This window comes from Theobroma cacao, chromosome 1, assembly GCF_000208745.1.
Source record: "Theobroma cacao cultivar B97-61/B2 chromosome 1, Criollo_cocoa_genome_V2, whole genome shotgun sequence".
Taxonomy (NCBI): domain Eukaryota; kingdom Viridiplantae; phylum Streptophyta; class Magnoliopsida; order Malvales; family Malvaceae; genus Theobroma; species Theobroma cacao.
The window spans coordinates 3,156,246-3,178,394 of record NC_030850.1 but is presented as its reverse complement, the minus strand read 5'-3'; the positions used below and the strand labels follow the sequence as shown (position 1 = coordinate 3,178,394).

General features: G+C 34.6%; 3 protein-coding genes, 1 long non-coding RNA gene and 2 pseudogenes across 4 annotated transcripts; 4 read left to right on the top strand and 2 right to left on the bottom strand.

Annotated features, from left to right (window-relative positions):
* Positions 801-1,477, bottom strand: LOC108661868. Its single transcript, XR_001927764.1, has 2 exons — positions 1,185-1,477; positions 801-1,089 (listed from the first exon to the last, which is right to left on the bottom strand). It is a non-coding gene; the product is annotated as an uncharacterized LOC108661868 (long non-coding RNA).
* LOC18611217 (cytochrome P450 81E8) lies at positions 1,673-4,612 on the top strand. Its single transcript, XM_018126375.1, has 3 exons — positions 1,673-2,578; positions 3,734-4,089; positions 4,131-4,612. The coding sequence occupies exons 1-3, from the start codon at positions 1,991-1,993 to the stop codon at positions 4,393-4,395; spliced, it is 1,209 nt and encodes a 402-aa protein (XP_017981864.1). The 5' UTR covers positions 1,673-1,990; the 3' UTR covers positions 4,396-4,612.
* LOC18611216 lies at positions 6,405-8,242 on the top strand (annotated as a pseudogene).
* Positions 9,689-11,520, top strand: LOC18611215 (annotated as a pseudogene).
* Positions 13,150-14,253, bottom strand: LOC18611214. Its single transcript, XM_007047351.2, has 4 exons — positions 13,878-14,253; positions 13,694-13,789; positions 13,414-13,575; positions 13,150-13,310 (listed from the first exon to the last, which is right to left on the bottom strand). Exons 1-4 carry the CDS (start codon positions 14,115-14,117, stop codon positions 13,269-13,271), a joined length of 540 nt encoding a protein of 179 aa, XP_007047413.2. The 5' UTR covers positions 14,118-14,253; the 3' UTR covers positions 13,150-13,268.
* Positions 16,760-20,623, top strand: LOC18611213 (probable receptor-like protein kinase At5g24010). The gene is made up of 2 exons (XM_018114289.1): positions 16,760-19,550; positions 20,372-20,623. The coding sequence occupies exon 1, from the start codon at positions 17,021-17,023 to the stop codon at positions 19,535-19,537; it is 2,517 nt and encodes an 838-aa protein (XP_017969778.1). The 5' UTR covers positions 16,760-17,020; the 3' UTR covers positions 19,538-19,550; positions 20,372-20,623.

Sequence of the window (22,149 nt, the reverse complement as noted above, 5' to 3'; positions counted from 1 at the left end):
ATAACATAATTTCAAGTAAACTTTGCTATTTCCTTTTTTTTTCTCTTTGCCGTGATTTTATGTTTTAAATTTAATGTCACCACTGAAAATTTAAAAATATCCAATTTTGGCCTGACCAGAGTGTCATTTTCTTGGAAAAGATGAACGCAAATCTTCTGCCCCGAGTTGGTGCCCCATTTCCTGCCATCTTTATAAAATTATGCCATCTGTCCAAGTTTATTAACGGCACGTTAACACCCTTTTTATTTTCTTTTCCAATGTTTTCAATCGTTACTCTCCAGCTTTTGCTCTTTACTTCTTCTTCAATCGTGGTGGAGGCTACAGACAACAGCAAGTTTTAGTTTTCGCCTGGGTTCTTAACCGAGGATGACGTGTTCATGAACAAGAGTCAAGCTAAGAACAATCTCAAGAATCTCGAAGATTGTTTTGGATTAGACCACTTGTGCATGGACAAAAAGAAAGCTAAGAACAATCTCAAGAATTCCAAAATTTTGTTTTTTGAAAAACAATTATTGAGAGAAAGTACATACAGTGTCATTTTTTTGACAGGATTGACCACATTTTTATGGATGTTCTGTGCTCTAACAATGTTATTGGGTTCAGATTTGACAAAATCAATGAAATAGTTGTTTTACAGAAAAGATTAATGTAATGGTGGAATAGCACAAAGCTTAAAACTTGGGGAAAAAGAAAAGAAAGAGCCGCACTTGATCATCCTCTTCATATCTGGGTCTCAAGCAACTCCACTGGTCACAATATTTGACATAGAGAGAACCACACTGATGCAAGTACAAGCCACATAATCATAAGCTAGAATTTCATTACTTGAATTTGCGTATAGAATATCAAAATAAAAAAATTTGGTCACATTTGGGATGAAAACAAAGACTCTGCTAGACGCTCGACATATTCAGTCATAAGCTTAAACCCCACCCAAAAATCATCCCACAGACATAATATCCCTGTACAGCAAAAGAGTCAAAAACACAGAATCTTCAAGAGAAACACAATGAGTAGAAAGACCATCCTCCATTCCTTTAGCATGAAATAGAATCAGATTCGCCTTCACGCCCTGCCATCCTCAAAGCACTGCATAAATCAGAATATTGACACTATCTTGAGACATAACCACATCGGGTTACAACATAGCAGCCAAAATATAATATCATGCCATCAATACACACCAACATATCACAAACCAAGCTAATCAGAGGCCATTGGTAAGTTAGTTGTCCACTGGATCCCTTCTTCTGCAAAGAATCTCAAAGATGGCTTTTGTGTTCTTTTCGGATCTAAGTTCTCCAATGAAGTTTATTTTGGGTTTTGCTAAAACAGAGAATGATAAAGAGGATAAATACCACTTGAGTTTTTAACTGATGACGACTTGTTCATGAAGAAGAGTAAAGCTAAGAACAATCAAAAAATCCCTAAGATGGCTGAGGTTTCCAAGATTGGAAAGTAATGGTTGAAAATATCATGGAAAGATAAAAAAAAAAAAAAAAGAGTTAACGTGCCGTTAAAAACTTCCGTTCATTGGACAGATGGCATAATTTTATAGGAGGGGCAGGGAATGGGACACCAATGCGGGGCAGAAGATTTGCATTCGGAAAAGATATGCTTTGCCGCTGCTAAGTCCTTTATAGTAATAACACAAGCGCACTGCTTCTGCAAATCTTATCTTATCTTGAGCATGGATCAAATCTTGATCTACTCATTGCTTTCAGCTCTTTTTCTCCTCCTCGCGAGCTAGTTAACAAGATCAAGACACAGAAGTCTCCCGCCGAGTCCTTTTGCTCTTCCAGTTCTTGGTCATCTCCATCTTCTCAAAGAACTCCTCCATCGAACACTCTCCAACCTGTCACAGAAATATGGCCCAATCTTCTCCCTCAGGGTTGGCTCCCGCCTCCTGGTTGTTGTGTCATCACCCTCGGCCGTCCAAGAATGTTTCACAAAAAACGACATCGTCTTAGCGAACCGTCCTCGTTTCGTCATGGCCAAGTACGTTGGTTACAACTACACCACTCTTGGATTGGCTCCGTATGGTGATCACTGGCGCAACCTTCGTCGCCTAGCCACTATCGAAATCTTCTCATCGAATCGTTTGAACATGTCGTTAGACATTCGAACAGATGAAGTCAATCGTTTATTGCGCAGATTGTGCCAGGTTTCAGCCAATGGTTTCGCCAAGGTAGAGTTGAAATCGATGTTCTCGGAGCTGACGTTTAATGTAGTCATGAGAATGATTGCAGGGAAGCGATATTTTGGCGATGATGTCAGTGGGAATTACGAAGAAGGGAGGCGGTTCCGGGAGATTATTAAGGAGCGTTTTGAATTGGCAGTGTCATCATATCCAGGAGATTTCCTGCCTATATTGCAGCTGGTTGATTACAATGGATACATCAGGAGAATAACGAGACTTGGTAATGAAGCAGATGAACTAATGCAAGGTACGATCGATGAGCATAGAAGAAACAAAGGTGATTTGAAAATAAAAAATACTATGATCACCCATTTGCTCTCTTTGCAAGAATCACAGCCTGATTATTATACAGATGAAATCATCAAAGGACTCGTACAGGTCAGTTACATCGATCCTTGCTCGATCAGTTGTTCCTTTTTCTTTAAAAAAAATTCAAATTCTTAAATATTTACATGATTTTATTACTAATTCCCTGCAATATTTTGGTTCTTCTCGTAAATTGCAAACCTCTGGATAAAGGATTAACGTCATAAATGATTTTGAAACAGGAATGGTAAACCTACCCAATAACAATATATTAATTACAAAAATTTTATAATTGTTAGTGTTTGATTTGGTGTCCATATTTAATTCTAAATGAATAAATCAATTGAATTATGAAATTAATATATTCAAATTAAATTGGCATGTGATTAATTATAAATCTGTTCATGAAATTAAACCCTACTTTTAATGAATAAGGTAATAATACAAATAAAAGTAGTACTAGTTTATTTAAGTAAATATACTTTTGACACTAAATTGACAATTTAGGATGTTTTATGTTTAAATTTCCATTCATATGCATGATTAAATGCAAACTTATGAGTTTCTATTTTATTGCAAAATATATTTGTAATAATCGTACAAACGCAATAATTTTATTATTAATTAACAAAAAAAAGTTGCTTTCTTAGCCATTTCCAAAGCGGCATCAACTGCTTTTATGCATAAATATATATAAAAAATGTTAAAGTGAGGTTTGGTGGCAACATAAGATAATCCCATTCTGATTTCTCCGTTCTCTTTTTCCTTTTTTGGTTTCCTTTCTACTTTTTAGGCTTAATTTGCCTTTCTCTTTTGTTTTCTTTCTATGGAATAATTATCATTATTTATTATTATTTGACAAAGCTGAGTTTGTATTTTATTTTTGTGTTTAATACAATCTTTCCGTCATCATTAAGTAATTAAAAGTTCACATAATAACTATCAAGTAAAAGTTATATATAGTGATGATAGAATTTCGACTTCAATTAACTAATGCATTTATGATTATTGTTTTTTTGTTTATATGGATATATACTTTATAAGAAAGATGCCATTAATATTTTCTTTTTACTTAAATCATCAAAAATACTTGTTACTTAAATCCAAACTTATTAATCTTTCAATTTTTGGATATCAACAAACATTTTAAAATATTTTTGTTAATAAATTATTACTGTTAGCTTATATTACAATTTTTTTAATGCTGGGATTTCTATATTTTTGCAGGTCATACTAAACGCAGGAACTGATACAACAGCAGTGACATTGGAATGGGCAATGTCTAATCTGCTCAACTATCCTCACGTGTTAGAAAAAGTAAGAGTTGAACTAGCCCAAAATGTTGGTGAAGACCGACTGGTAGAAGAAGCTGATCTCTCAAGATTACCTTACTTACAAAACATAATTTCCGAGACTTTTCGGTTATGCCCAGCAGCTCCACTCTTAGTTCCACATTTGGCATCAGATAATTGCAGTATCGGAGGATATGAAATACCCAAGGAAGCCATCTTGTTGGTGAATGCTTGGACTATTCAAAGAGACCCTATATTATGGGAGGATCCAACTACTTTTAAGCCGGAGAGGTTTGAAAGCAAGGAGACAAGTGATCAGACTTATAGGAGAGGTTTGAAAGCAAGGAGACAAGTGATCAGACTTATAGGCTAATGCCGTTTGGGTTAGGAAGAAGAGCTTGCCCTGGAATGGGGCTAGCCCATCATGTGTTGGGCTTGACATTGGGGTCATTGATTCAATGTTTTGACTGGAAAAGGGTGAGTGAGAAGAAAATTGACATGACCGAAGGGCGAGGGCTCACCATGCCTAAAGTCGAACCATTGGAAGCCCTGTGCAAAGCAAGTCATATCGCAGATAAGGTGCTTTCTATATTCTAAAGTTGTTTAGGATTATTAATTTTACTTCTTTTATTTAATAACATGTTGTTCATAATGCCATACGGCTGGATTGTAGACTTATCAGAAGAAATTATTGTCATTAGCCATAAAATTTAGTTTGTAATGTGCTTAAGTTTGAGAAATGATTTATTTATAGAACGTGCATTTGTAACAACATCCGAATTTAAGACTGACAGAAGAATTATTTTCCCTTCCATGAGAATTCTTAACCTAACTTGGTATATGACTAGTTGATTGGGTTGGGATACCATACTAATTATTATTTTTTTCTTATTACTTGGTTTATTCAACTGACTTGGTGTAAAACGAGGGCAAGCTGCTAGTACTCTTAATTTTGATTTTGTATTCACGCGTGGAATAGCCATACAAATAATAAATTTCCTGAAGCAGTTAGATCTTAATTTTCATCTAATATATTTATGCGTGGTACATTGACCTAAAAAATAAAAAATATATATTTTAAAAAATAATCCTTATAGATAAGATGTTTTAAAAAATAAATTTTTTTATAATTTTAACTATTTTTAATCAAATTAAACAAAATTACTCTTAATAAAATTACATGTCATAATATTACATACTATGTATAAAAATATGTTACAAGTTATGGTTAGGTTATTACATGCTATGATTAGGTTGTTAAATATCATGTACAAAAACATGTTACACGTAATGTATAAAAATACGTAACACACTATGATTATGTTGTTACACATCATGTACAAAAATATGTTACACGTCATGTATAAAAATACGTGACACACCATGATTAGGTTGTTACACGTCATGTACAGAAATATGTTACACGTCATATACAAAAACATGTGACACGTCATAGTTAGGTTGTTACACGTCATGTACAAAAATATGTGACATCCCATAATTAAGTTGTTATACGCTATATACAAAAACATGTGACACTCCATAGTTAAATTGTTAAATGCCATATTGAAAAAAAATATTGTTATTACACGCCATATCCAAAAAATATTTTGTTACACTTTTAACACTTAAAATGTTGTTATTACTTACAAACCAAAACTGCAAATCTTCTCAACTCTCTTCATTTCTTTTTATTTTTTTGATAATTTGGTACTGATTAAAGTGTTTCTAACATGTTTTAATAAATCAAAACGTAAATTTTCTTATCCAAAATACCTATTTCGACTAAAAATCGAAAAAAAAAATTCTTTTAAAAATCTAGATTTTTAAATTTCAAAATTTTGAGTTTATTGGTATCTAGGTCTTGAATTGATCTAATTAAAAATTATTTCAAACATTTATTATCAATTTTATCAATTTAGTTTTATCTAAAATACCTAAAAATCAAAATTTTCAAACAGTCATTCATCTAAGCACATCAAAACCATCGCTTGGTATCTTGAAAGCACAGGAAAGAGATATCTAAAACGCGGGAGAAAGAAATCAGAATATAGCAGATGAATGTCAAAGAGAAAAATCGATAAAATTAAAGAGAATTGAAAGGTGAGAGAGAGAAATCGAAAACACAAATGGAGAAAAATTATGATGAATGATTTAATTTATTTAAAATATTTTTAAAAATATTTTTATCAAATTATAATTAAATATGACTAAAATAATTAAATTTATTTTGATAATTATTTTTAAAATATATTTCTCAAAAAAAGTTATTCATCGTAATTTTCTCAATAATAAATAATTAAAGCATGATTTCATTATTGTCTTTGAATTTTGGGTCTACCTGTATCCACTTGGCTCGGTACAAGCAGCCATGTGAGATTGTGAGTAAAGCAGACGTAGGTGTCTCCAACCAAAATAAGTACACGTGTTTGCCTATACCTTCAATTGCTTTAATTTTTTGGGGAAACTAGTTTCAGCTCATCCTAATTCAATCAGCCCGTTTCGTGGATCATAGTAGCCCGTAAGTCAACATAAGCCCGACGACCGGGAATAAATAAAGATTCTAACGCAATACAATGATAGAATAGGAATGAAAATCCGCCAGAATGTGGAAATCCGAGCATACAGAAGAATGCTTTCAGTTTAAGTACAGCAACAGAACTGAAAAGAAAGCAAATGTCCAGACATGGAAGAAGCCCTGCAGCTATATATATGCATCTCTGTTCATTCTTTTCCTCCTATTGGCTTTCAAGCTTTTCTTAACCAACTCCAAGAATCTCCCCCCAAGCCCGTTCGCACTTCCATTTCTCGGTCATCTCCATCTTCTAAAGCAACCCCTCCATCGAACACTCCACAGTCTCTCACAAACATACGGTCCAATCTTCTCTCTAAAGTTTGGTTCACAACTAGCAGTTGTCGTATCATCCTCTTCGGCTGTTGAGGAATGCTTTTCAAAGAACGACATTAATTGTTTTGGCGAACCGCCATCCCTTTACCTTAAACAAGTACCTAGGCTACAATTACACCACGCCTGTATCATCCTCCTACGGTGATCATTGGCGAAACCTTCGCTGTGTAACCACGGTTGAAGTGTTTTCTTCTAAACGCTTAAACATGTTGGCAGGCGTTCTAATGGATGAAATCAAGATTTTACTACGCAAATTGCATAGTATTTCAGCCCATAAGTTCACCAAGGTAGAGTTAGGACCATTGATTTCAGGCCTCACGTTTAATATTGTAACGAGAATGATTGCAGGGAAACGGTATTATGGTGAAGACGTGGTTGGAATCGAAGAAGCAAGGCAGTTTCGAGAACTTGTAGGAGAAATGTTTGCAGATGGAAGGGCAACATATCCAGGGGATTTCTTGCCCATTTTCAAGTATTTTGACAGGCAAGGTTAAGTAAAGAAGGTCATGGCGCTCGGTAGAAAAGTAGACGTTTTCTTTCAGGGTTGGTCGATGAGCGTAGAAGGTGTAAAGGAGGTTTAGAAAGTGGAACTAGTATGATCGACCATTTGCTTTTACTGCAAGAATCACAGCCTGAACAAAACACAGATGAAATTATTAAAGGCCTTGCACCAGTTAGTGAGATCCTTCAATTTCTACTTCTATTTCAACTACTAATTATACCTTAATACACGATTTTAGATAACTGACAACCTTTTTCCTGAAAATATGTATGCTAAAGAAGCTTTTATATATATAGCAATAACAAGAATACTAATTTTTTAATTGTGCAGCATGTGCTTCCATTTTATGTTCATTAAATTCTTTTAATGAACTTTTTCAGATGAATTATACAGTAATAATCTTCTAATCTAAACGTTTTAATACGTAATGACTGTTAATCCAGAACATGATAGCAGGGGGAACTCATACAGTAGCAGCAACGATAGAATGGGCAATGTCTAACTTGCTTAACCATCCTGGTGTGTTGAAGAAGGCTAGAGCTGAAGTAGATGATTTCTTGTGCCCTAAACAATTGCAAGACGAAACTGATCTTTCCAAACTACAGTACCTGCACAATATAGTATCTGAGACCTTTCGATTATACCCGGCAACACCTCTTCTAGTTCCTCATATATCCTCTGATAATTGTACAATAGGGGTATATAACGTACCACCTAAAACTATTTTGCTGGTCAACGCATGCGCTATTCACAGAGACCACAAAATTTGGGATGATCCAACGTCTTTCAATCCTTAAAGGTTTGATACTAGTAAGGTTGATGGCTACAAGCTTTTGACATTTGGTTTGGGAAGGAGGGCATGCCCTGGAATGGGCTTGGCCAACCGCATCATTGGCTTGACTTTGGGGTCATTGATTCAATGTTTCGAGTGGGAGAGAGTCGATGGGAAGGCAATTGACATGGTTGAAGGGTCAGCTGATATAGCCATGCCTAAGCTTGAGCCATGGAAGCCTAATGCAAAACTCGTTCAATGATGAACCATGTTCTCATTCAAGCTGTGCTCTGAAGTACTGCTAATACTTTTCTGCAAATCTTGCAATTTTAAAGATTATACGTTCTGCATAATGAAATAATGGTTTGATTTATGGTTATTTTGGATAATTGCAGCTCTTTTAGCAATTGATAAAATGAGGCGTTGAGCTTATTCACAAGCATAAGCATAGCATAGTTCTGTTTAATTAATGCTTTGTTTATTTTTTTATGAAAGAAAAAAAATAAAATATGTAAAAAAAAATTCTTTCATCACGTTCCATTAACCTCTTATATTTTTATTTTAATTCAAATAATTTTTTTATTACTAATGATAGATTATATGGTGTTAATCAAAATATCATTTGTTATTAATGTCACATAACTAAAACATGGTATGTTAATACTGTATGACGACATAATCATAGCATTTTTTTAATAATAATTTGTCAATAGTTTGTCATAAAAATCTATTTGATTCAAAACAAAAATATATACCTATTAAACACAATAAAAGAATAAAATTTTATTTAAATAATTCATTAATTTTTCTATTATGATGTCAAAAGAAAATTTCTTTTATCGATTATTAGAGTTAAAACAGAGGAAAAAACTATGGTCATGAGTCCCAGCTGATGATTTTGCTAGATAGTATATTTCATTACAGCATTAAGGACAAACAGGTCGATTACAAATTAACATGTCCAACTGAAAGGCAAAAGACAAATTAAGCAAGAACAGTCGCGGATTTGAATAATAGGATGGACGGCAGGGAAAGAACACTTTTCTTTTAATATATATACTTCTAATTGATAAATCACAAAAGTTTGTGTAATTAGTACCAACACTCAATTAGGATAGCTTGATGGGTTCTCACACTAATTTTATATATATATATATATATATATATATATATATATATATATATATNAAGTTTTAAAATTTTATATATATATATTATATATATTATATATATATAAATTCTTCATTATCAAATTGGCTAGAAACAAGGGTAGCTCTCCCAGTCCTAACTTTTTTAAACGTGCAATTAGGATATTAAATTCATGGCACAAAGGCCAATGAAAAAGATACCATCGTCAAAGCAAATTATAGTACTTACATTATTTCAAATATATGTACTACTATATAGTTAACCAAAAAATATTATTAATTCCGATAATTTTCTAAATTGTTGATGTCTATGCATTTTGCATCCATTTGTAACAGGTTTAAAAATACTTACGGTCATGGACCCAAAATATAATAATAAAAAAAAATAATGGTCATAGAACTAATTTTTTTGTGCCTATTAATTCATACCTTGCAGGATAAATGGATGGAGCCGTACCGTTCATTTTTTTTTTTAAATTTGGTTAACCTTTCAATTCTAAATAGTAATAACTCTTTCGATTCAGATACGGCATCAGAACTCAACAGAGAAGCAAATCCAAGCAAGGAAGAAACCATGCTGCTGTTGTATTCAACTTTGTTCTGTTTCTTCCTCCTGTTGTTTTTCAAGCTTTGGTTAGGAACCAACTCCAAGAACCTCCCACCAAGCCCGTTTCCTATTCCATTTCTGGGTCATCTCCATCTCTAAAAGAAGCCCCTCCATCGAACGCTCTACGATCTCTCACAAAACGACATGTTGAGGAATGCTTGTCGTATCATCTGCATCGGCTGTTGAGGAATGCTTTTCCAAAAATGACATCATTTTTGCAGACCGTCCTCGCTTTACAATAAGCACGCTTGCCTCGTCATCCTATGGTGATCACTGGCGCAACCTTCGCCACATAATCACGCTTGAGGTGCTGTCATCTAATCACTTAAACATGACAACAGGCATTCGAAAAGATGAAATCAAGAATTTACTACGGAAATTATACCATATTTCAGCCGATGGGTTAACCAAAGTTGAGTTAAGACCATTGTTCTCAGAGCTGACATTTAATATCGCGATAAGGATGATTACAGGGAAACGGTATTATGGTTCAGACGTGGCTGGAATCGAACAAGCGAGGCAATTTCGGGAGCTTATAGAAGAAATGTTTACATATGGAGGTGCGGCATATCCAGGGGATTTTTAGCCTATTTTGAAGTATTTCGATAGGAAAGGTTGTGTAAAGAATGTCAAGAAACTTGGTAGAAAGATAGATGTGTTCTTTCAAGGTTCGATTGATGAGCATAAAAGGAATAAGGGAGATTCAGAAAGTGGAAGCACCATGATCGACCATTTGCTTTCCTTGCAAGAATTACAGCCCGAGTACTATACAGATGAAATCATCAAAAGGCCTTGCACTGGTTAGTCTTTTGTTTTTGATAATTCTATGAAAGGGGAAAAGTTTCAAGGCATCGCTGATCTTCACATTTTGTCAATTATCTTGGTACACATTCTTATAAAACCAACAAATAAACATCACGATGATGCCACTAACAACCACATATCTTGAACAATATTTATGCTAAACTTTAGTTTACAGTAACGTGTTGCCTCTGAAGAAAGAAGCTAGTAAAAATACCAATCATAGAGAACTTAAATTTATTAATTTATAGCATGTGCTTATGATTTTTGTTTACATATTTGAATGAACTTTTTCACATGCATTATCATAGAGTGCTTTCTTAATTTAAAATTTGTACTATGATTCAACTCTTACATGCAGAATATAGTAGAGCAGGAAGTCATACATCCGCAGTAACGGTGGAATATCCAATGTCTAATTTGCTTAATCATCCTGATGTTTTGAAGAAGGTTAGAGATGAATTAGATGCTTTTCTTGACTCTAAACAATTATTAGATGAGACTGATCTTTCCAAACTACATTACCTGCAAAATACAATTTCTGAGACCTTCCGATTATACCCGACGACGCCTGTCATAACTCCTCATATGTCCTCTGATTATTGTCCGATAGGAGGATATAGTATACCACCTAAAGCTATTTTGCTGGTAAATTCATGTACCATTCATAGAGACCATAAATTATGGGATGATCCGACATGTTTCAATCCTGAAAGGTTTGATACTGCTGAGGTTAATGCCTATAAGCTATTGCCATTCGGTTTGGGAAGGAGGGCATGCCCTGCAATGGGCTTGGCCAACCGCGTCATTGCCTGGACTTTGGGGTCATTGATTCAATGTTTCGAGTGGGAGAGAGTCAATGAGAAACCAATTGACATGGTTGAAGGGACAGGTGGTTTAGCCATGCCTAAGCTTGAGCCACTGGAAGCCTTATGCAAAGGTCGTTCAGTCAAGGAAAATGTTCTCATTCAAGCTGTATTCTAAAGTATTGCTTATACAACAGAAAAGAAGTGCGTTGAAGTTCCTAGGGGGGGCGAAAAAATCTCAAGTTTGAATCTTTTGGATCGAAAGAGATGGATGAATATGGAATAAAGGAAGTGTATCTTTTGTATAGCTTAATTTTAGTTTCAAAATTGTTAGTTTCTAGGCATGTGCATTCTTTTGGAGGGGGTTAAAAACACTAACGGTATTGAATTTTGGGATTGCTTTATTTATATATGCATGGCTGGCTGGATAGATGTATGAAGGCATCCGAGTGATGCTGATCACTGGCTCAACCTTCGCCGCATAATTATAACCACACTTGAAGTCTTGTCATCTAATCGCTTAAAAATGTCAACAGGCATGCGAAGAGTTGAGATCAAGTTTTTACTACGCCAATTAGCAAATACATCACATTTTTTCCAGAGCTAACACCTAATATGGCAGTGAGAATGACTAACCTTTATCTTGAAAATCCATGTGCAGCATGTGCTTGTATTATCTATTTATTTCTATGAACCTCTTCAGGTAAATCATAGAGAACTGTTGTAAACGAAATTCTTTAACATGCATGAACTATTTCATGCACAACATGGTAGCAGCGGGGACTCACACCTCAACACTAGCGTTAGAATTGCAATGTCTAATTTGCTTAATCATCCTGATGTGTTACAGAAGGTTAGAGCTGAACTAGATGCTTCCCTGGACCCTGAACATTGTTAGATGAAACTGATCTTTCAAGACAACCTTACTTACAAAATACACTCTGAAACCTTTCGATTATACCCGGCAATACCATTCTGGGCTTCTCACATGTGCTCTGATTATGGTACAATTGGAGGATATAATATACCACCTAAAACTATTTTATTAGTCAATGCATGAGCTATTCATAGAGACCATAAATAATGAGATGATCCAACATGTTTCTATCCTGAAAGGTTTGAAATTAGTGATTTTGATGCCTACAGTCCATTGCCATTTGGTTTGGGAAGGACGGCATCCCTGAAATGGGCTTGGCCGACCCTTTTTTTGGCTTCGGGGTGACTCAATGTTTTCAGTAGGAGAGAGTCAACGAGAAGGCAATTGACATGGTGTATGGGACTGGTGTAGCCTTGTCTAAGGCCGAGCCTCTGGAAGCCTTATGCAAAGCGCGTTCAATCATGAACAATCTTCTCGTCCAACCTGGCTGTACTCTGAACCAATTTTCTTTTTTAATTACTAAGTTGAGATAATTGTGCTCTTTTGGCAATTGATAAAACAAGGCTTTAAGCCCAATTCACATGCAAGACCATTCAACACCCCTTCCATTTCTTTCTTCCTGAAAAATAAGAAAGAACAATCTTTTCACTTTTGATGAGAACAAAATGTTGTTGGGCTATTCACATAACAAATTCGCTACTACAAACAGTAAGAACAGGCACATCAATTTGAAATTAAAAGGCCACAAATCAACTTGTGCAGCACTTCGGGTTAAAACTCAAAATAAACAAATAACTAGCTTTAATTACAAGGGCAGTGGATTCATTAGTTGGCCTAAGGATAAGTATTTCATTGCTGTTGACGATTTTACCTTCCCATTATTCAATTAATAAACTAACTTATCCTTGCAACAGGGAGGGCAAATAACAATGTAGAAAAAGTACTTTATACTTTATTTAAGTCCTTCCACCAAACTGTTTTAATCCAATTTCTCCATTCCAAGGCTACAGCAATTATAATTTAAGCAAAGTTGGTACATCTGCGCAGATCTAACAACCCTCACTCCGATTAGGCTTGGAAGAAACAAAGACCTGATCACACAAGAAAACTGTTTTGAGATCATTGAACAAAACAATACAGCTTCTGATGACCCTTTTCGTTCTTCCCATTGACAGAAAAGGCCTACATGAATACCTGATCTTCCTCAACGTTAGGCATCCAGTCATTTGTTGCCGGGTTGCTTTTGAAAATTGGCCTGTTAAATACATTTCCAGCACCCTGGCCGTTTTGCAATTGAATATCATATCTATTTCCTGCACCCCCTTCTCCAACCACTCTTATAAACCCACTTCCAGTCTGTGATCAATAAACAAAACAGAAACCGACGCAAATTCAATGGAAAAGTAAAGCAAAGACACTACAGACAAAAAAAAATTAAAACCGTAAGAAAGATTAACAGGTCAAGAGCAAAAACCGTGTGGTGCTCCTTGTCCATAGAATCCATCTCCTTGTAATACTGTGTCTCCACAAATTCATCTTGCACAACACTATCTCCTTGTAATATTTTCACCTGAGAGAGCAAATTCCAGAACTCAAAAGAGGAACCAACAAAAGGGTAGAAAGACAAAGATGCTAGAAGCATGTTAAGGAATGCATACATGAGATTGAGACTGAAGAGATCGTAACTTGTCCAGCTCGGGTATGTTTTGGTCTACAGCTGGCGGGAAATTGGAGGTGGTTGTTGCTAAATCAGGTTCACTCCTGTTGGGCTTGGTGGATCGTTTCGGGGCCAAGGAATCGAACTGAGCTCTGACCTGATTGGTGATTTTTTGCTGTTGATCTGCGTCCAAAACTTCATCACTCCGGCTTGGTTTAGTCACCGTCCATTGACCCACCATCTTGATCTCGAGTTTTTAACCTTTTTTCTTTATTTTGTTTCTTTCTTCTCGGTGTTGATGGCAAGGTAGCCTCTTTTTATCTACAAATAAAAGACAGAGAACAACGACTCCTGGCGGTGGAGCAGGTTGGCAATCTCTTGTATATATAGTAAAGACAAAATTTGAAACTATGGGCTACATGATACCGCTTTACTTTTGCGCTGTAAATCCTTTGGCTTCGAACATTTTTTTTGGTCAAATTGTTCGTTTAGTCGCTCCGCTCTATCAAAATGTTAAATTTATTATAATAATAAATTTTTATATTTTTTTAAAATTATAATATTAAAATAATATGTTAATAAATTTTTTTATTTATATTGAAATGAAATTTGATTGTGTTGCTGTAATTTTTTTTATTAATGTGATATTAAATTTGATAATATAATAATGATGATTTGATAATTTATTAATGATGTAATAAATGTATCAAAATGACAAAATCAAGTATTAATATAGATTTTATAAGTATGGATATGAAACTATCTAATATGATGTGCGTTAGTAGTTTTAAATAAGATTAGGAAAGAAATAAATTAAATTTATTAACAGGTTTTTAAGATTTAGGGAAAATGTGTTGTGAGATGGTGAGGAATTGGAATTTTGTACTTTATAATTTAAAATAATAAAAAAATTGTAAAATAAATAAAAAAAATCATGTCATTATTAACAATTTTAATGTTATATTAGTAAGAAAATACCATAGTAGTATAAAAGATAGAAAAATTTAATTTTTATTAATTTAAAAAATATAAAAACTTAATTTTTATAAATTATTATATAAAAATTAAATCTATCACTTTATAAAGTATGAATACTAATTGCATAATTTAATCAAAGTTTTTCTAATTCCTATATTCCCTTGGTTCTAAAATGAAATTACGGAGGCTTGGGCTTTCCTGGAGTAGCCCAGATGCTGACATAAGTGGCTGCTTGGAGCATTGGACCCAATCATCCAATTCCCAAATCCCCTTAACAGGTTGTCGTTCAAATGCAAAATTTTGACTAAATTAAAACGGGATGTGAATGAGTAGCATTGGTCAAACAACGGGAGAGACGTGTCTAAAATTTGAATTGGGATAACGTAAAACCAAAAAGGGTACTGATATAATTCATCACAACCTAAGAAGCTGTGATCCCATCTCTTTCCCCTTTTTGCAAGTTCATGTTATATCATCTTTTTTTTGTTTTCAACAATTTGAAGAAATTTATCGTGAAATAATACTGGTAGCAAATTGCCAGTGATTAAAGGATTCTTGGGGAGTCAATCACCTACTTCAAATGTTATCTTTAGTAAATCCTATCAAATTGTTTCCAAATGCAATGCATTGGATCTGTGGGTTATATTCATTCCACCAAAGAAGTGGTTTGAAGTTGACACATACAATGAATCGTGCTATTGTTGCAGCAGAGCTGAAGATTGTGAAACATAGAAAGCACTCTTCACTACTACTTTCCCTTCTAGAGAATTTTTAGGAGACTAGGTCCTCAGAATACAACAAGGGTTTCCAACTAAAATCATGAACTTGTCCACAAAATTGGCCGAATGACTATTCAGTTCCTGTTGATGATTCATCTTCTCCAGGATTCAGTTTAATAAACAAATCTATCATTGCAACAGCTTAACAGACAAGAATAATTTACAAGCTAGTGCTTAGATTATTTATCTTAAGTCACTCTCAGGATGTAAAACTTCCCACCATACCCAACCTTATCTTATTATTTCACTGTTCCAGCACGACAACAACCACTACCATAATTTAAGAAAAGACCTGAGTACAGAACACAGATGAAAATTACTGTCTTAAATCCATCCGTATTCTATTAAATGTAAAACAAAACTGAATTAAACAAAGAGAACCAAAAAGACAGAACCAACCGTCTGGTCCTGTTTGTCAATCGAATCCAAGTCCTTGTAATACTCCACCAACTCATTTTGTACCTCAATATCTTCCACAACCAAAATATTTACCTGAGTCTAATAATTTGAAAGATGAAAGGCGAAAGAGTTAAACAATTTAAATCTTGGAAAGACAAAGATAATTGGACCTGATAGGAAGTGCGTAGATGAGATTGAGATTGAAGACAAGCACTTGATTGCACATATAGTGGAAGAAAGAAAGAAGATAGTGGGGGAAAAGAGAACCTTCAGAAAGCGTTGGGAAGAAGAAACTAAAACTCGGCGCTACTTAAACCGCACAACTTGCACGTCGTACCTTTTGGTGGGTTTGTCCACTTTCTAGAAGGATAATAAGTGGGGGGTTGCTGCTTTTGGGCTCTTCTGGGTCAGACCAGATTCTGGCATTAGATTGCCCTGCTTGAACTTAGGACAGATGCATCGTTACAGTTAACAGACTCATCTTCAAAAAACGAAGAATTTGGACTGTATATGTGTAAAGATGTTGACATAAGGCAGTGAATTAATTAAAGACACGAAAGGGAGACAGAAAAGTCCTTAGTTAAAAGAGACAAGAAACCGTCTTAACACAAGATTATTACAGAAATTCAAGGCAAACCAACTAACTGCTGCTGAACTAATAAAAGTCAGAAACGTGGTTCTTGGACAAAAGGGACAACAAATAGAAGTAAATGCCGTGATCAGAATTGACATGCCAAGAAATAGATATTTCCTTTCGGAAACTATTCTGCTTGGCAATATTAGAGGAGCTCAGTTATTTTTCTCAAGCGGAATACATCCATACATTTTGATTATCAGGTCAACCAAAGTCTCCCCTTTCCATCTGCACCTTCCTTGCTCATTGTTATCATTCATTAAAACTGGTCCTTACTCCTTAGTGCTGAGATATATACTTGATTACTTCAACTAGACAAGGGAAAAAAAGGGGAAAAAGAGCAAGACCGTTCCAATGGAAAAACTGCTCTTCCTTAACGTTCTCTTGCCTTTGTTTCTTCTCCAATTCTACCCTGTTCTGATTCTCTCAGGTCCTTACGTTTTTCCAGATAAATACTTCATAAACTGCGGGTCATCTTCTTCTGTGAAACTAGGCAGCAGGAACTTTGTTGGTGACAAGAATCCCAACTCCTTCCGCGTTGAAGAAGGCAAACCTGTAGAAGATACCAGCCAGTCAGTCGGCTCATCTCTCTACCAAACAGCAAGGTTTCATACACGCCCATTTTCATATAAATTCGACATCAATGACGCAGGCCTACATGTGGTACGTCTTCATTTCTTTCCTTTCATGTCAGGCCAGGTTAATCTGGTGGATGCTTTATTCAATGTTTCAGCTTCCAGTAAGTCTCTAGTATCGAATTTCAGTGTCAGAAATAGTAGTTCTTCCCCTGTGATTAAGGATTTCTTGGTGCCTATCAATTCAACCAGCTTTAGAATTCACTTCATCCCGGCACAACAAACATCTTTTGCTTTTGTGAATGCTATAGAAGTTTTTCTTGTTCGAGATCTTGTGGATAACCCAGCTTTTGTGACTTCGGCAGGAAGTCCGGGTATTTACCGAGGTTTGCCCTCTCAGGTACTTAGAACAGTTCAGAGAGTTAATGTTGGGGGTCAATCCCTTCACGACCCAACCGCAGTAGCATCAGAATGGGTTGCTGATGATGACTATATATTTATTGGAAATTTGGCAAAAAATTGTAGCTATTTTTCTGGTACACTGAACTATGATGATGAACTAGGAGCCTTCCAAAACTTTGTCCCAGATCTTGTCTACAAAACTTGCAAAGAAGTGGACCTAACTAATAACCAGACATCAAATTCTACCAACATTACTTGGCATTTCAACGTCAGTAAGAATGCTCGGCACCTTGTTCGGGTCCATTTCTGTGACATTATTAGTTCATCACCCAACATTTTCACTTTCAATCTCTCCATATACGGTAACTTCAGTAAAAAAATCAATCCTTACGACTATACTGTTCAGACAGCAGTTCCATTCCGCTATGATTTTGTGGTTGACTCAGGTGATTCTGACTTTATTAGTATCAGTGTTGTCCCTTTGGACGGATTCTTGGAAAAAATTGCCTATCTGAACGGGCTCGAAATAATGGAGTTCATCACAGAACCAGGCTTGGAACTAGGGGGAAGTGAGCCAAAAAAGAAGCCTGTACTGTTTATCATAACTGGTTCAGTTGTTGGGGTTTTTGTTATCTGTAGTTTGATAGTGGTATTCTTGTTGTGTAAGAAACGCATAAAAAGAAAGCCTTTTGAAACCATGGCTTCATATGGTACCCTTCCTTTTGGAGGAGCGAGCCCTTTTGTTGGAATAAGCACTAAATCTGTCAATCCCCCTCCTGTTCCGAACTTAAACCTCAAACTAAAGATGCCTTTTGCTGAAATAATAGAGGCAACCAATAACTTTGAGGCTAAATTGCTGGTTGGAGAGGGAGGCTTCGGTAAAGTTTATAAAGGAACTCTTCGGAATGGTCTCAAAGTGGCAGTCAAAAGAAGCGAGTCAAAACATGGCCAGGGCCTTCCAGAATTCCAAACTGAGGTCATGGTTCTATCCAAGATTCGACATCGCCATCTTGTTTCTCTGATTGGCTATTGTGATGAAGGGTCTGAGATGATACTGGTTTATGAGTTCATGGAGAAGGGGACTCTAAGAGATCATCTTTACAACTTGAGTGGGAATCCAGAGAGATCATCTGCATTATCTTTATTGACTTGGAAGCAAAGACTTGAAATTTGCATTGGTGCAGCAAGAGGTCTTCATTACCTCCACAAAGGTGCATCTGGTGGCATCATTCACCGTGATGTTAAGTCCACAAACATCTTGCTTGATGAACAATATGTGGCAAAAGTTGCAGATTTTGGCCTTTCCAAATCAGGTCTCCCTGGTCCAGATGAGTTCAGCACAGGAATAAAAGGAAGCTTCGGTTATCTTGATCCTGAGTATTTTAGATGCCTTCAGTTTACAGAAAAATCTGATGTTTATTCTTTTGGCGTGGTACTCCTTGAAGTGCTTTGTGCTAGACCAGCTATAATTAACTCAAATAGGAAGGAGGAGATAAATTTAGCTGAATGGGGACTGTTTTGGTTAAAGAAAGGGGAACTTGAAAAGATTATCGATCCCTCAGTGGCTGGCCAGATTAATCCTAATTCATTGAGAAAGTTCAGTGAAATGGTTGAGAAGTGTCTGAAGCCAAATGGAGTCGACAGGCCTACAATGCTTGATATCTGCTGGGACTTGGAATACACATTGCAACTACAGCAAACTGAAGTGCGGAGAGAGCCACACGAGGACAGCACAATAGATGCTTCTCTGAACATGTCCTCACGTCCATTTCAGCGTTTGCCTTCAAATAACTTGCCAATTGAGAAAGATGATGTGCCTATGGTGAGGGATGATGGTTCTGACACAACAGCTAGTGGAGTTTTCTCCCAGCTGAGGATCGATGGTGGTAGATAGTCTCAACTGGCTGGTAATTTGTCTTTTCAGTTACAACGCTTATCACTATATTTATGTTTAATGCATCTTTTGTTGTATGAAAGCCTGTGTTAAGTAGCTCTGACCTCGTTATAATTCAAGTAGTTTCGAATAAAATCAGAATAGAGAGTGAAAGCTTTGATTTTTGAATCTCAAGGAAATTTGTTGAATTATCAATAAATTTCCTTGAATTAGAACTTCATTCACCTGTACAGAGATGGAATATCCGTTTAGTTAACATTTCTTTACAAACTAAAACCGAATACTTACATCAAAGCTTATACAAAATAAATAGGCATATGCTAATCTTGTTAATCAAAATCTTGCCAAACAAATCTAGTTCTCCAATGATGCAAAAATATTGAAATTTGTAAATAAAAGTAATGAGTACAACCACTTAACAAGTAACCAACAACATACTTCACAACATTTAAGTCAAAATTATCAATAATCATAAAGATATCAAAACAAAATTTAGGTAATATCATTCATAAACATATTTTCTCCAAAATTATATTTATAGATAACAAAAGTAAATATAATTCCACTTTATATAATATAATTAACATAATTTCACAAATATTACTAATTTTAATGATTTCTTGTAATATGCTAGGATCATACTTAACCACTACGACATAGATTAGAATCGAAATAAAAATCATAATAGAGAGTAAAAGCTTTGATTTTTGAATCTCAAAGAAATTTATTGAATTATCAATAAAGATTCCTTGAATTAGAACTTCATTCACCTATGCAGAGATGGAATAACTATAAATGCTTTCTTTGGGTTAACACACATTTATATCAATGCAGCCATAATGAATCAAGTCACTTTATGTGGTCTGAGTTCTGGGGCATCCCGGTGGCATCAACCATGGAACAGAGCTGCAAGAAGCTGTCCTTTTTTTTCTTTTTTTTTCTTGACTTTAATTTGTTGTATTATCTGATTTCCTTCAATGGACAAAATTTAAGCAAAAGAAGTCCTTTTGCTTCTGTAAGCATCATGTACGTTTAAAAATAGACAACTTCCAATGAACAATCTTTTATTCACATAGCCATCATTCACTTTTATAATTTCTTAATGATCTCTTACGCACAGATTTCAGAAACGAGAAAGTAATGAGAGAGAGAAATTGCCGAGGAATAAACAATCTTTATTCTTACTTTGATTTTTATGGAAAAAGTAACTTTGGGAAACTGGTTTTACAATCCCTAATCTCGCTCCCTTGTTCCCAAAGAATTAAAATATCTGGGATGGGGTCTATTTCACCAGGGAATTAAGTCAATGAAGTGGAGGGGTTGGGTTTAAAATATCATCTCCAGGCAATTTTGATGTAATTTAAATCATTATAAAAAATTCACTTAACATTCATAAAAGTATTCTAAAAATCTCGATAAATAAAAAATTTACCTTTAATTTCATAAAATTTTCAAAGATCAAAATCATTCTTTACAATAACTTGAGTTTAATATATTTAATTTATCAAAATTTATACCAAAATCATTTCAATTTATAAATATAACATTATTATTTGTCGAAATAAACTATTTTTTTTCATCACTAATTTCCAAAGCCATTAATTAAGTATCAATTAAAATAAAAACTTGAAATACACAGAATCATTAGCTTAAGTTCTAATACCTAAATTGTCACACTTCAAACCTAAAATTTTAGAGTATAACAACGTCACATATTCATAAGACAAATCCCATAAGCAAGCAAGACAATAGATATCATACTAAACCAAATGTAACACCTGAGTTTTTAACTTATTAGTTGGTATATAATTCTCTTACTTGAAAGAATAGGGTTTGAATTCCTTTTATAATATTTCTAAAAGTATCTTTACAATTTACAAAATTTTAAGTCTCCAATATAATACAAAATTTTCATTTTGTTAGCATTCCGTTTAGTTAACATTTCTTTACAAACTAAAACCGAATACTCACATCGAAGCTTATACAAAATAAATAGGCATATGTTAATCTTATTAATCAAAATCTTGCCAAACAAATCTAGTTCTCCAATGATGGAAAAATACTGAAATCTGTAAATAAAAGTAATGAGTACAATCACTCAGCAAGTAACCAACAACATGCTTCACAACATTTAGGCCAAAATTATCAATAATCATAAAAATATCAAAACAAAATTTGGTTAATATCATTCATAAACATATTTTCTCCAAAATTATATTTTCAAATAACAAAAGTAAATATAATTCCACTTCATAATTTACATAATTTTGCAAATATTATCAATTTTAGTAATTTCTTGTAATATGCTAGGGTCATACTTAACCACTATGACATAAGTCAAAATTGAAACCAAAATCATAATTAACTCAAGTGACATGGGTCAAAAGCATATGAAAGACAGTCGGTGGTTGTACAGAAAAATATCACAAAAGCCACTATATTCAATTTCACGTTAAGGTTAATTTTTCAAAAGTGAAAACAGCGATGGATATCAAATCACTTATTTGATTTGTTAAAATAAAAAATCAAAGACTAAAGCATTAAAATTCTCTTCAAGCTTATTAATCCGAAATATTCAAAATTAAAAACCAACACTATCAAATTATCAAAAC

Excerpts from the sequence above, each read along its gene's own strand:
- LOC18611213 (XM_018114289.1), top strand. The coding sequence starts at position 17,021 with ATGGAAAAACTGCTCTTCCTTAACGTTCTCTTGCCTTTGTTTCTTCTC.
- LOC18611214 (XM_007047351.2), bottom strand. The coding sequence starts at position 14,117 with ATGGTGGGTCAATGGACGGTGACTAAACCAAGCCGGAGTGATGAAGTT. Across the intron at positions 13,790-13,877 it reads CTCTTCAGTCTCAATCTCAT|GTGAAAATATTACAAGGAGA; the intron begins GTATGCATTCCT and ends TTGCTCTCTCAG. Across the intron at positions 13,311-13,413 it reads CTAACGTTGAGGAAGATCAG|GTCTTTGTTTCTTCCAAGCC; the intron begins GTATTCATGTAG and ends TTGTGTGATCAG.
- LOC18611217 (XM_018126375.1), top strand. The coding sequence starts at position 1,991 with ATGGCCAAGTACGTTGGTTACAACTACACCACTCTTGGATTGGCTCCG. Across the intron at positions 2,579-3,733 it reads TCATCAAAGGACTCGTACAG|GTCATACTAAACGCAGGAAC; the intron begins GTCAGTTACATC and ends ATATTTTTGCAG. Across the intron at positions 4,090-4,130 it reads ACTACTTTTAAGCCGGAGAG|GTTTGAAAGCAAGGAGACAA; the intron begins GTTTGAAAGCAA and ends CTTATAGGAGAG.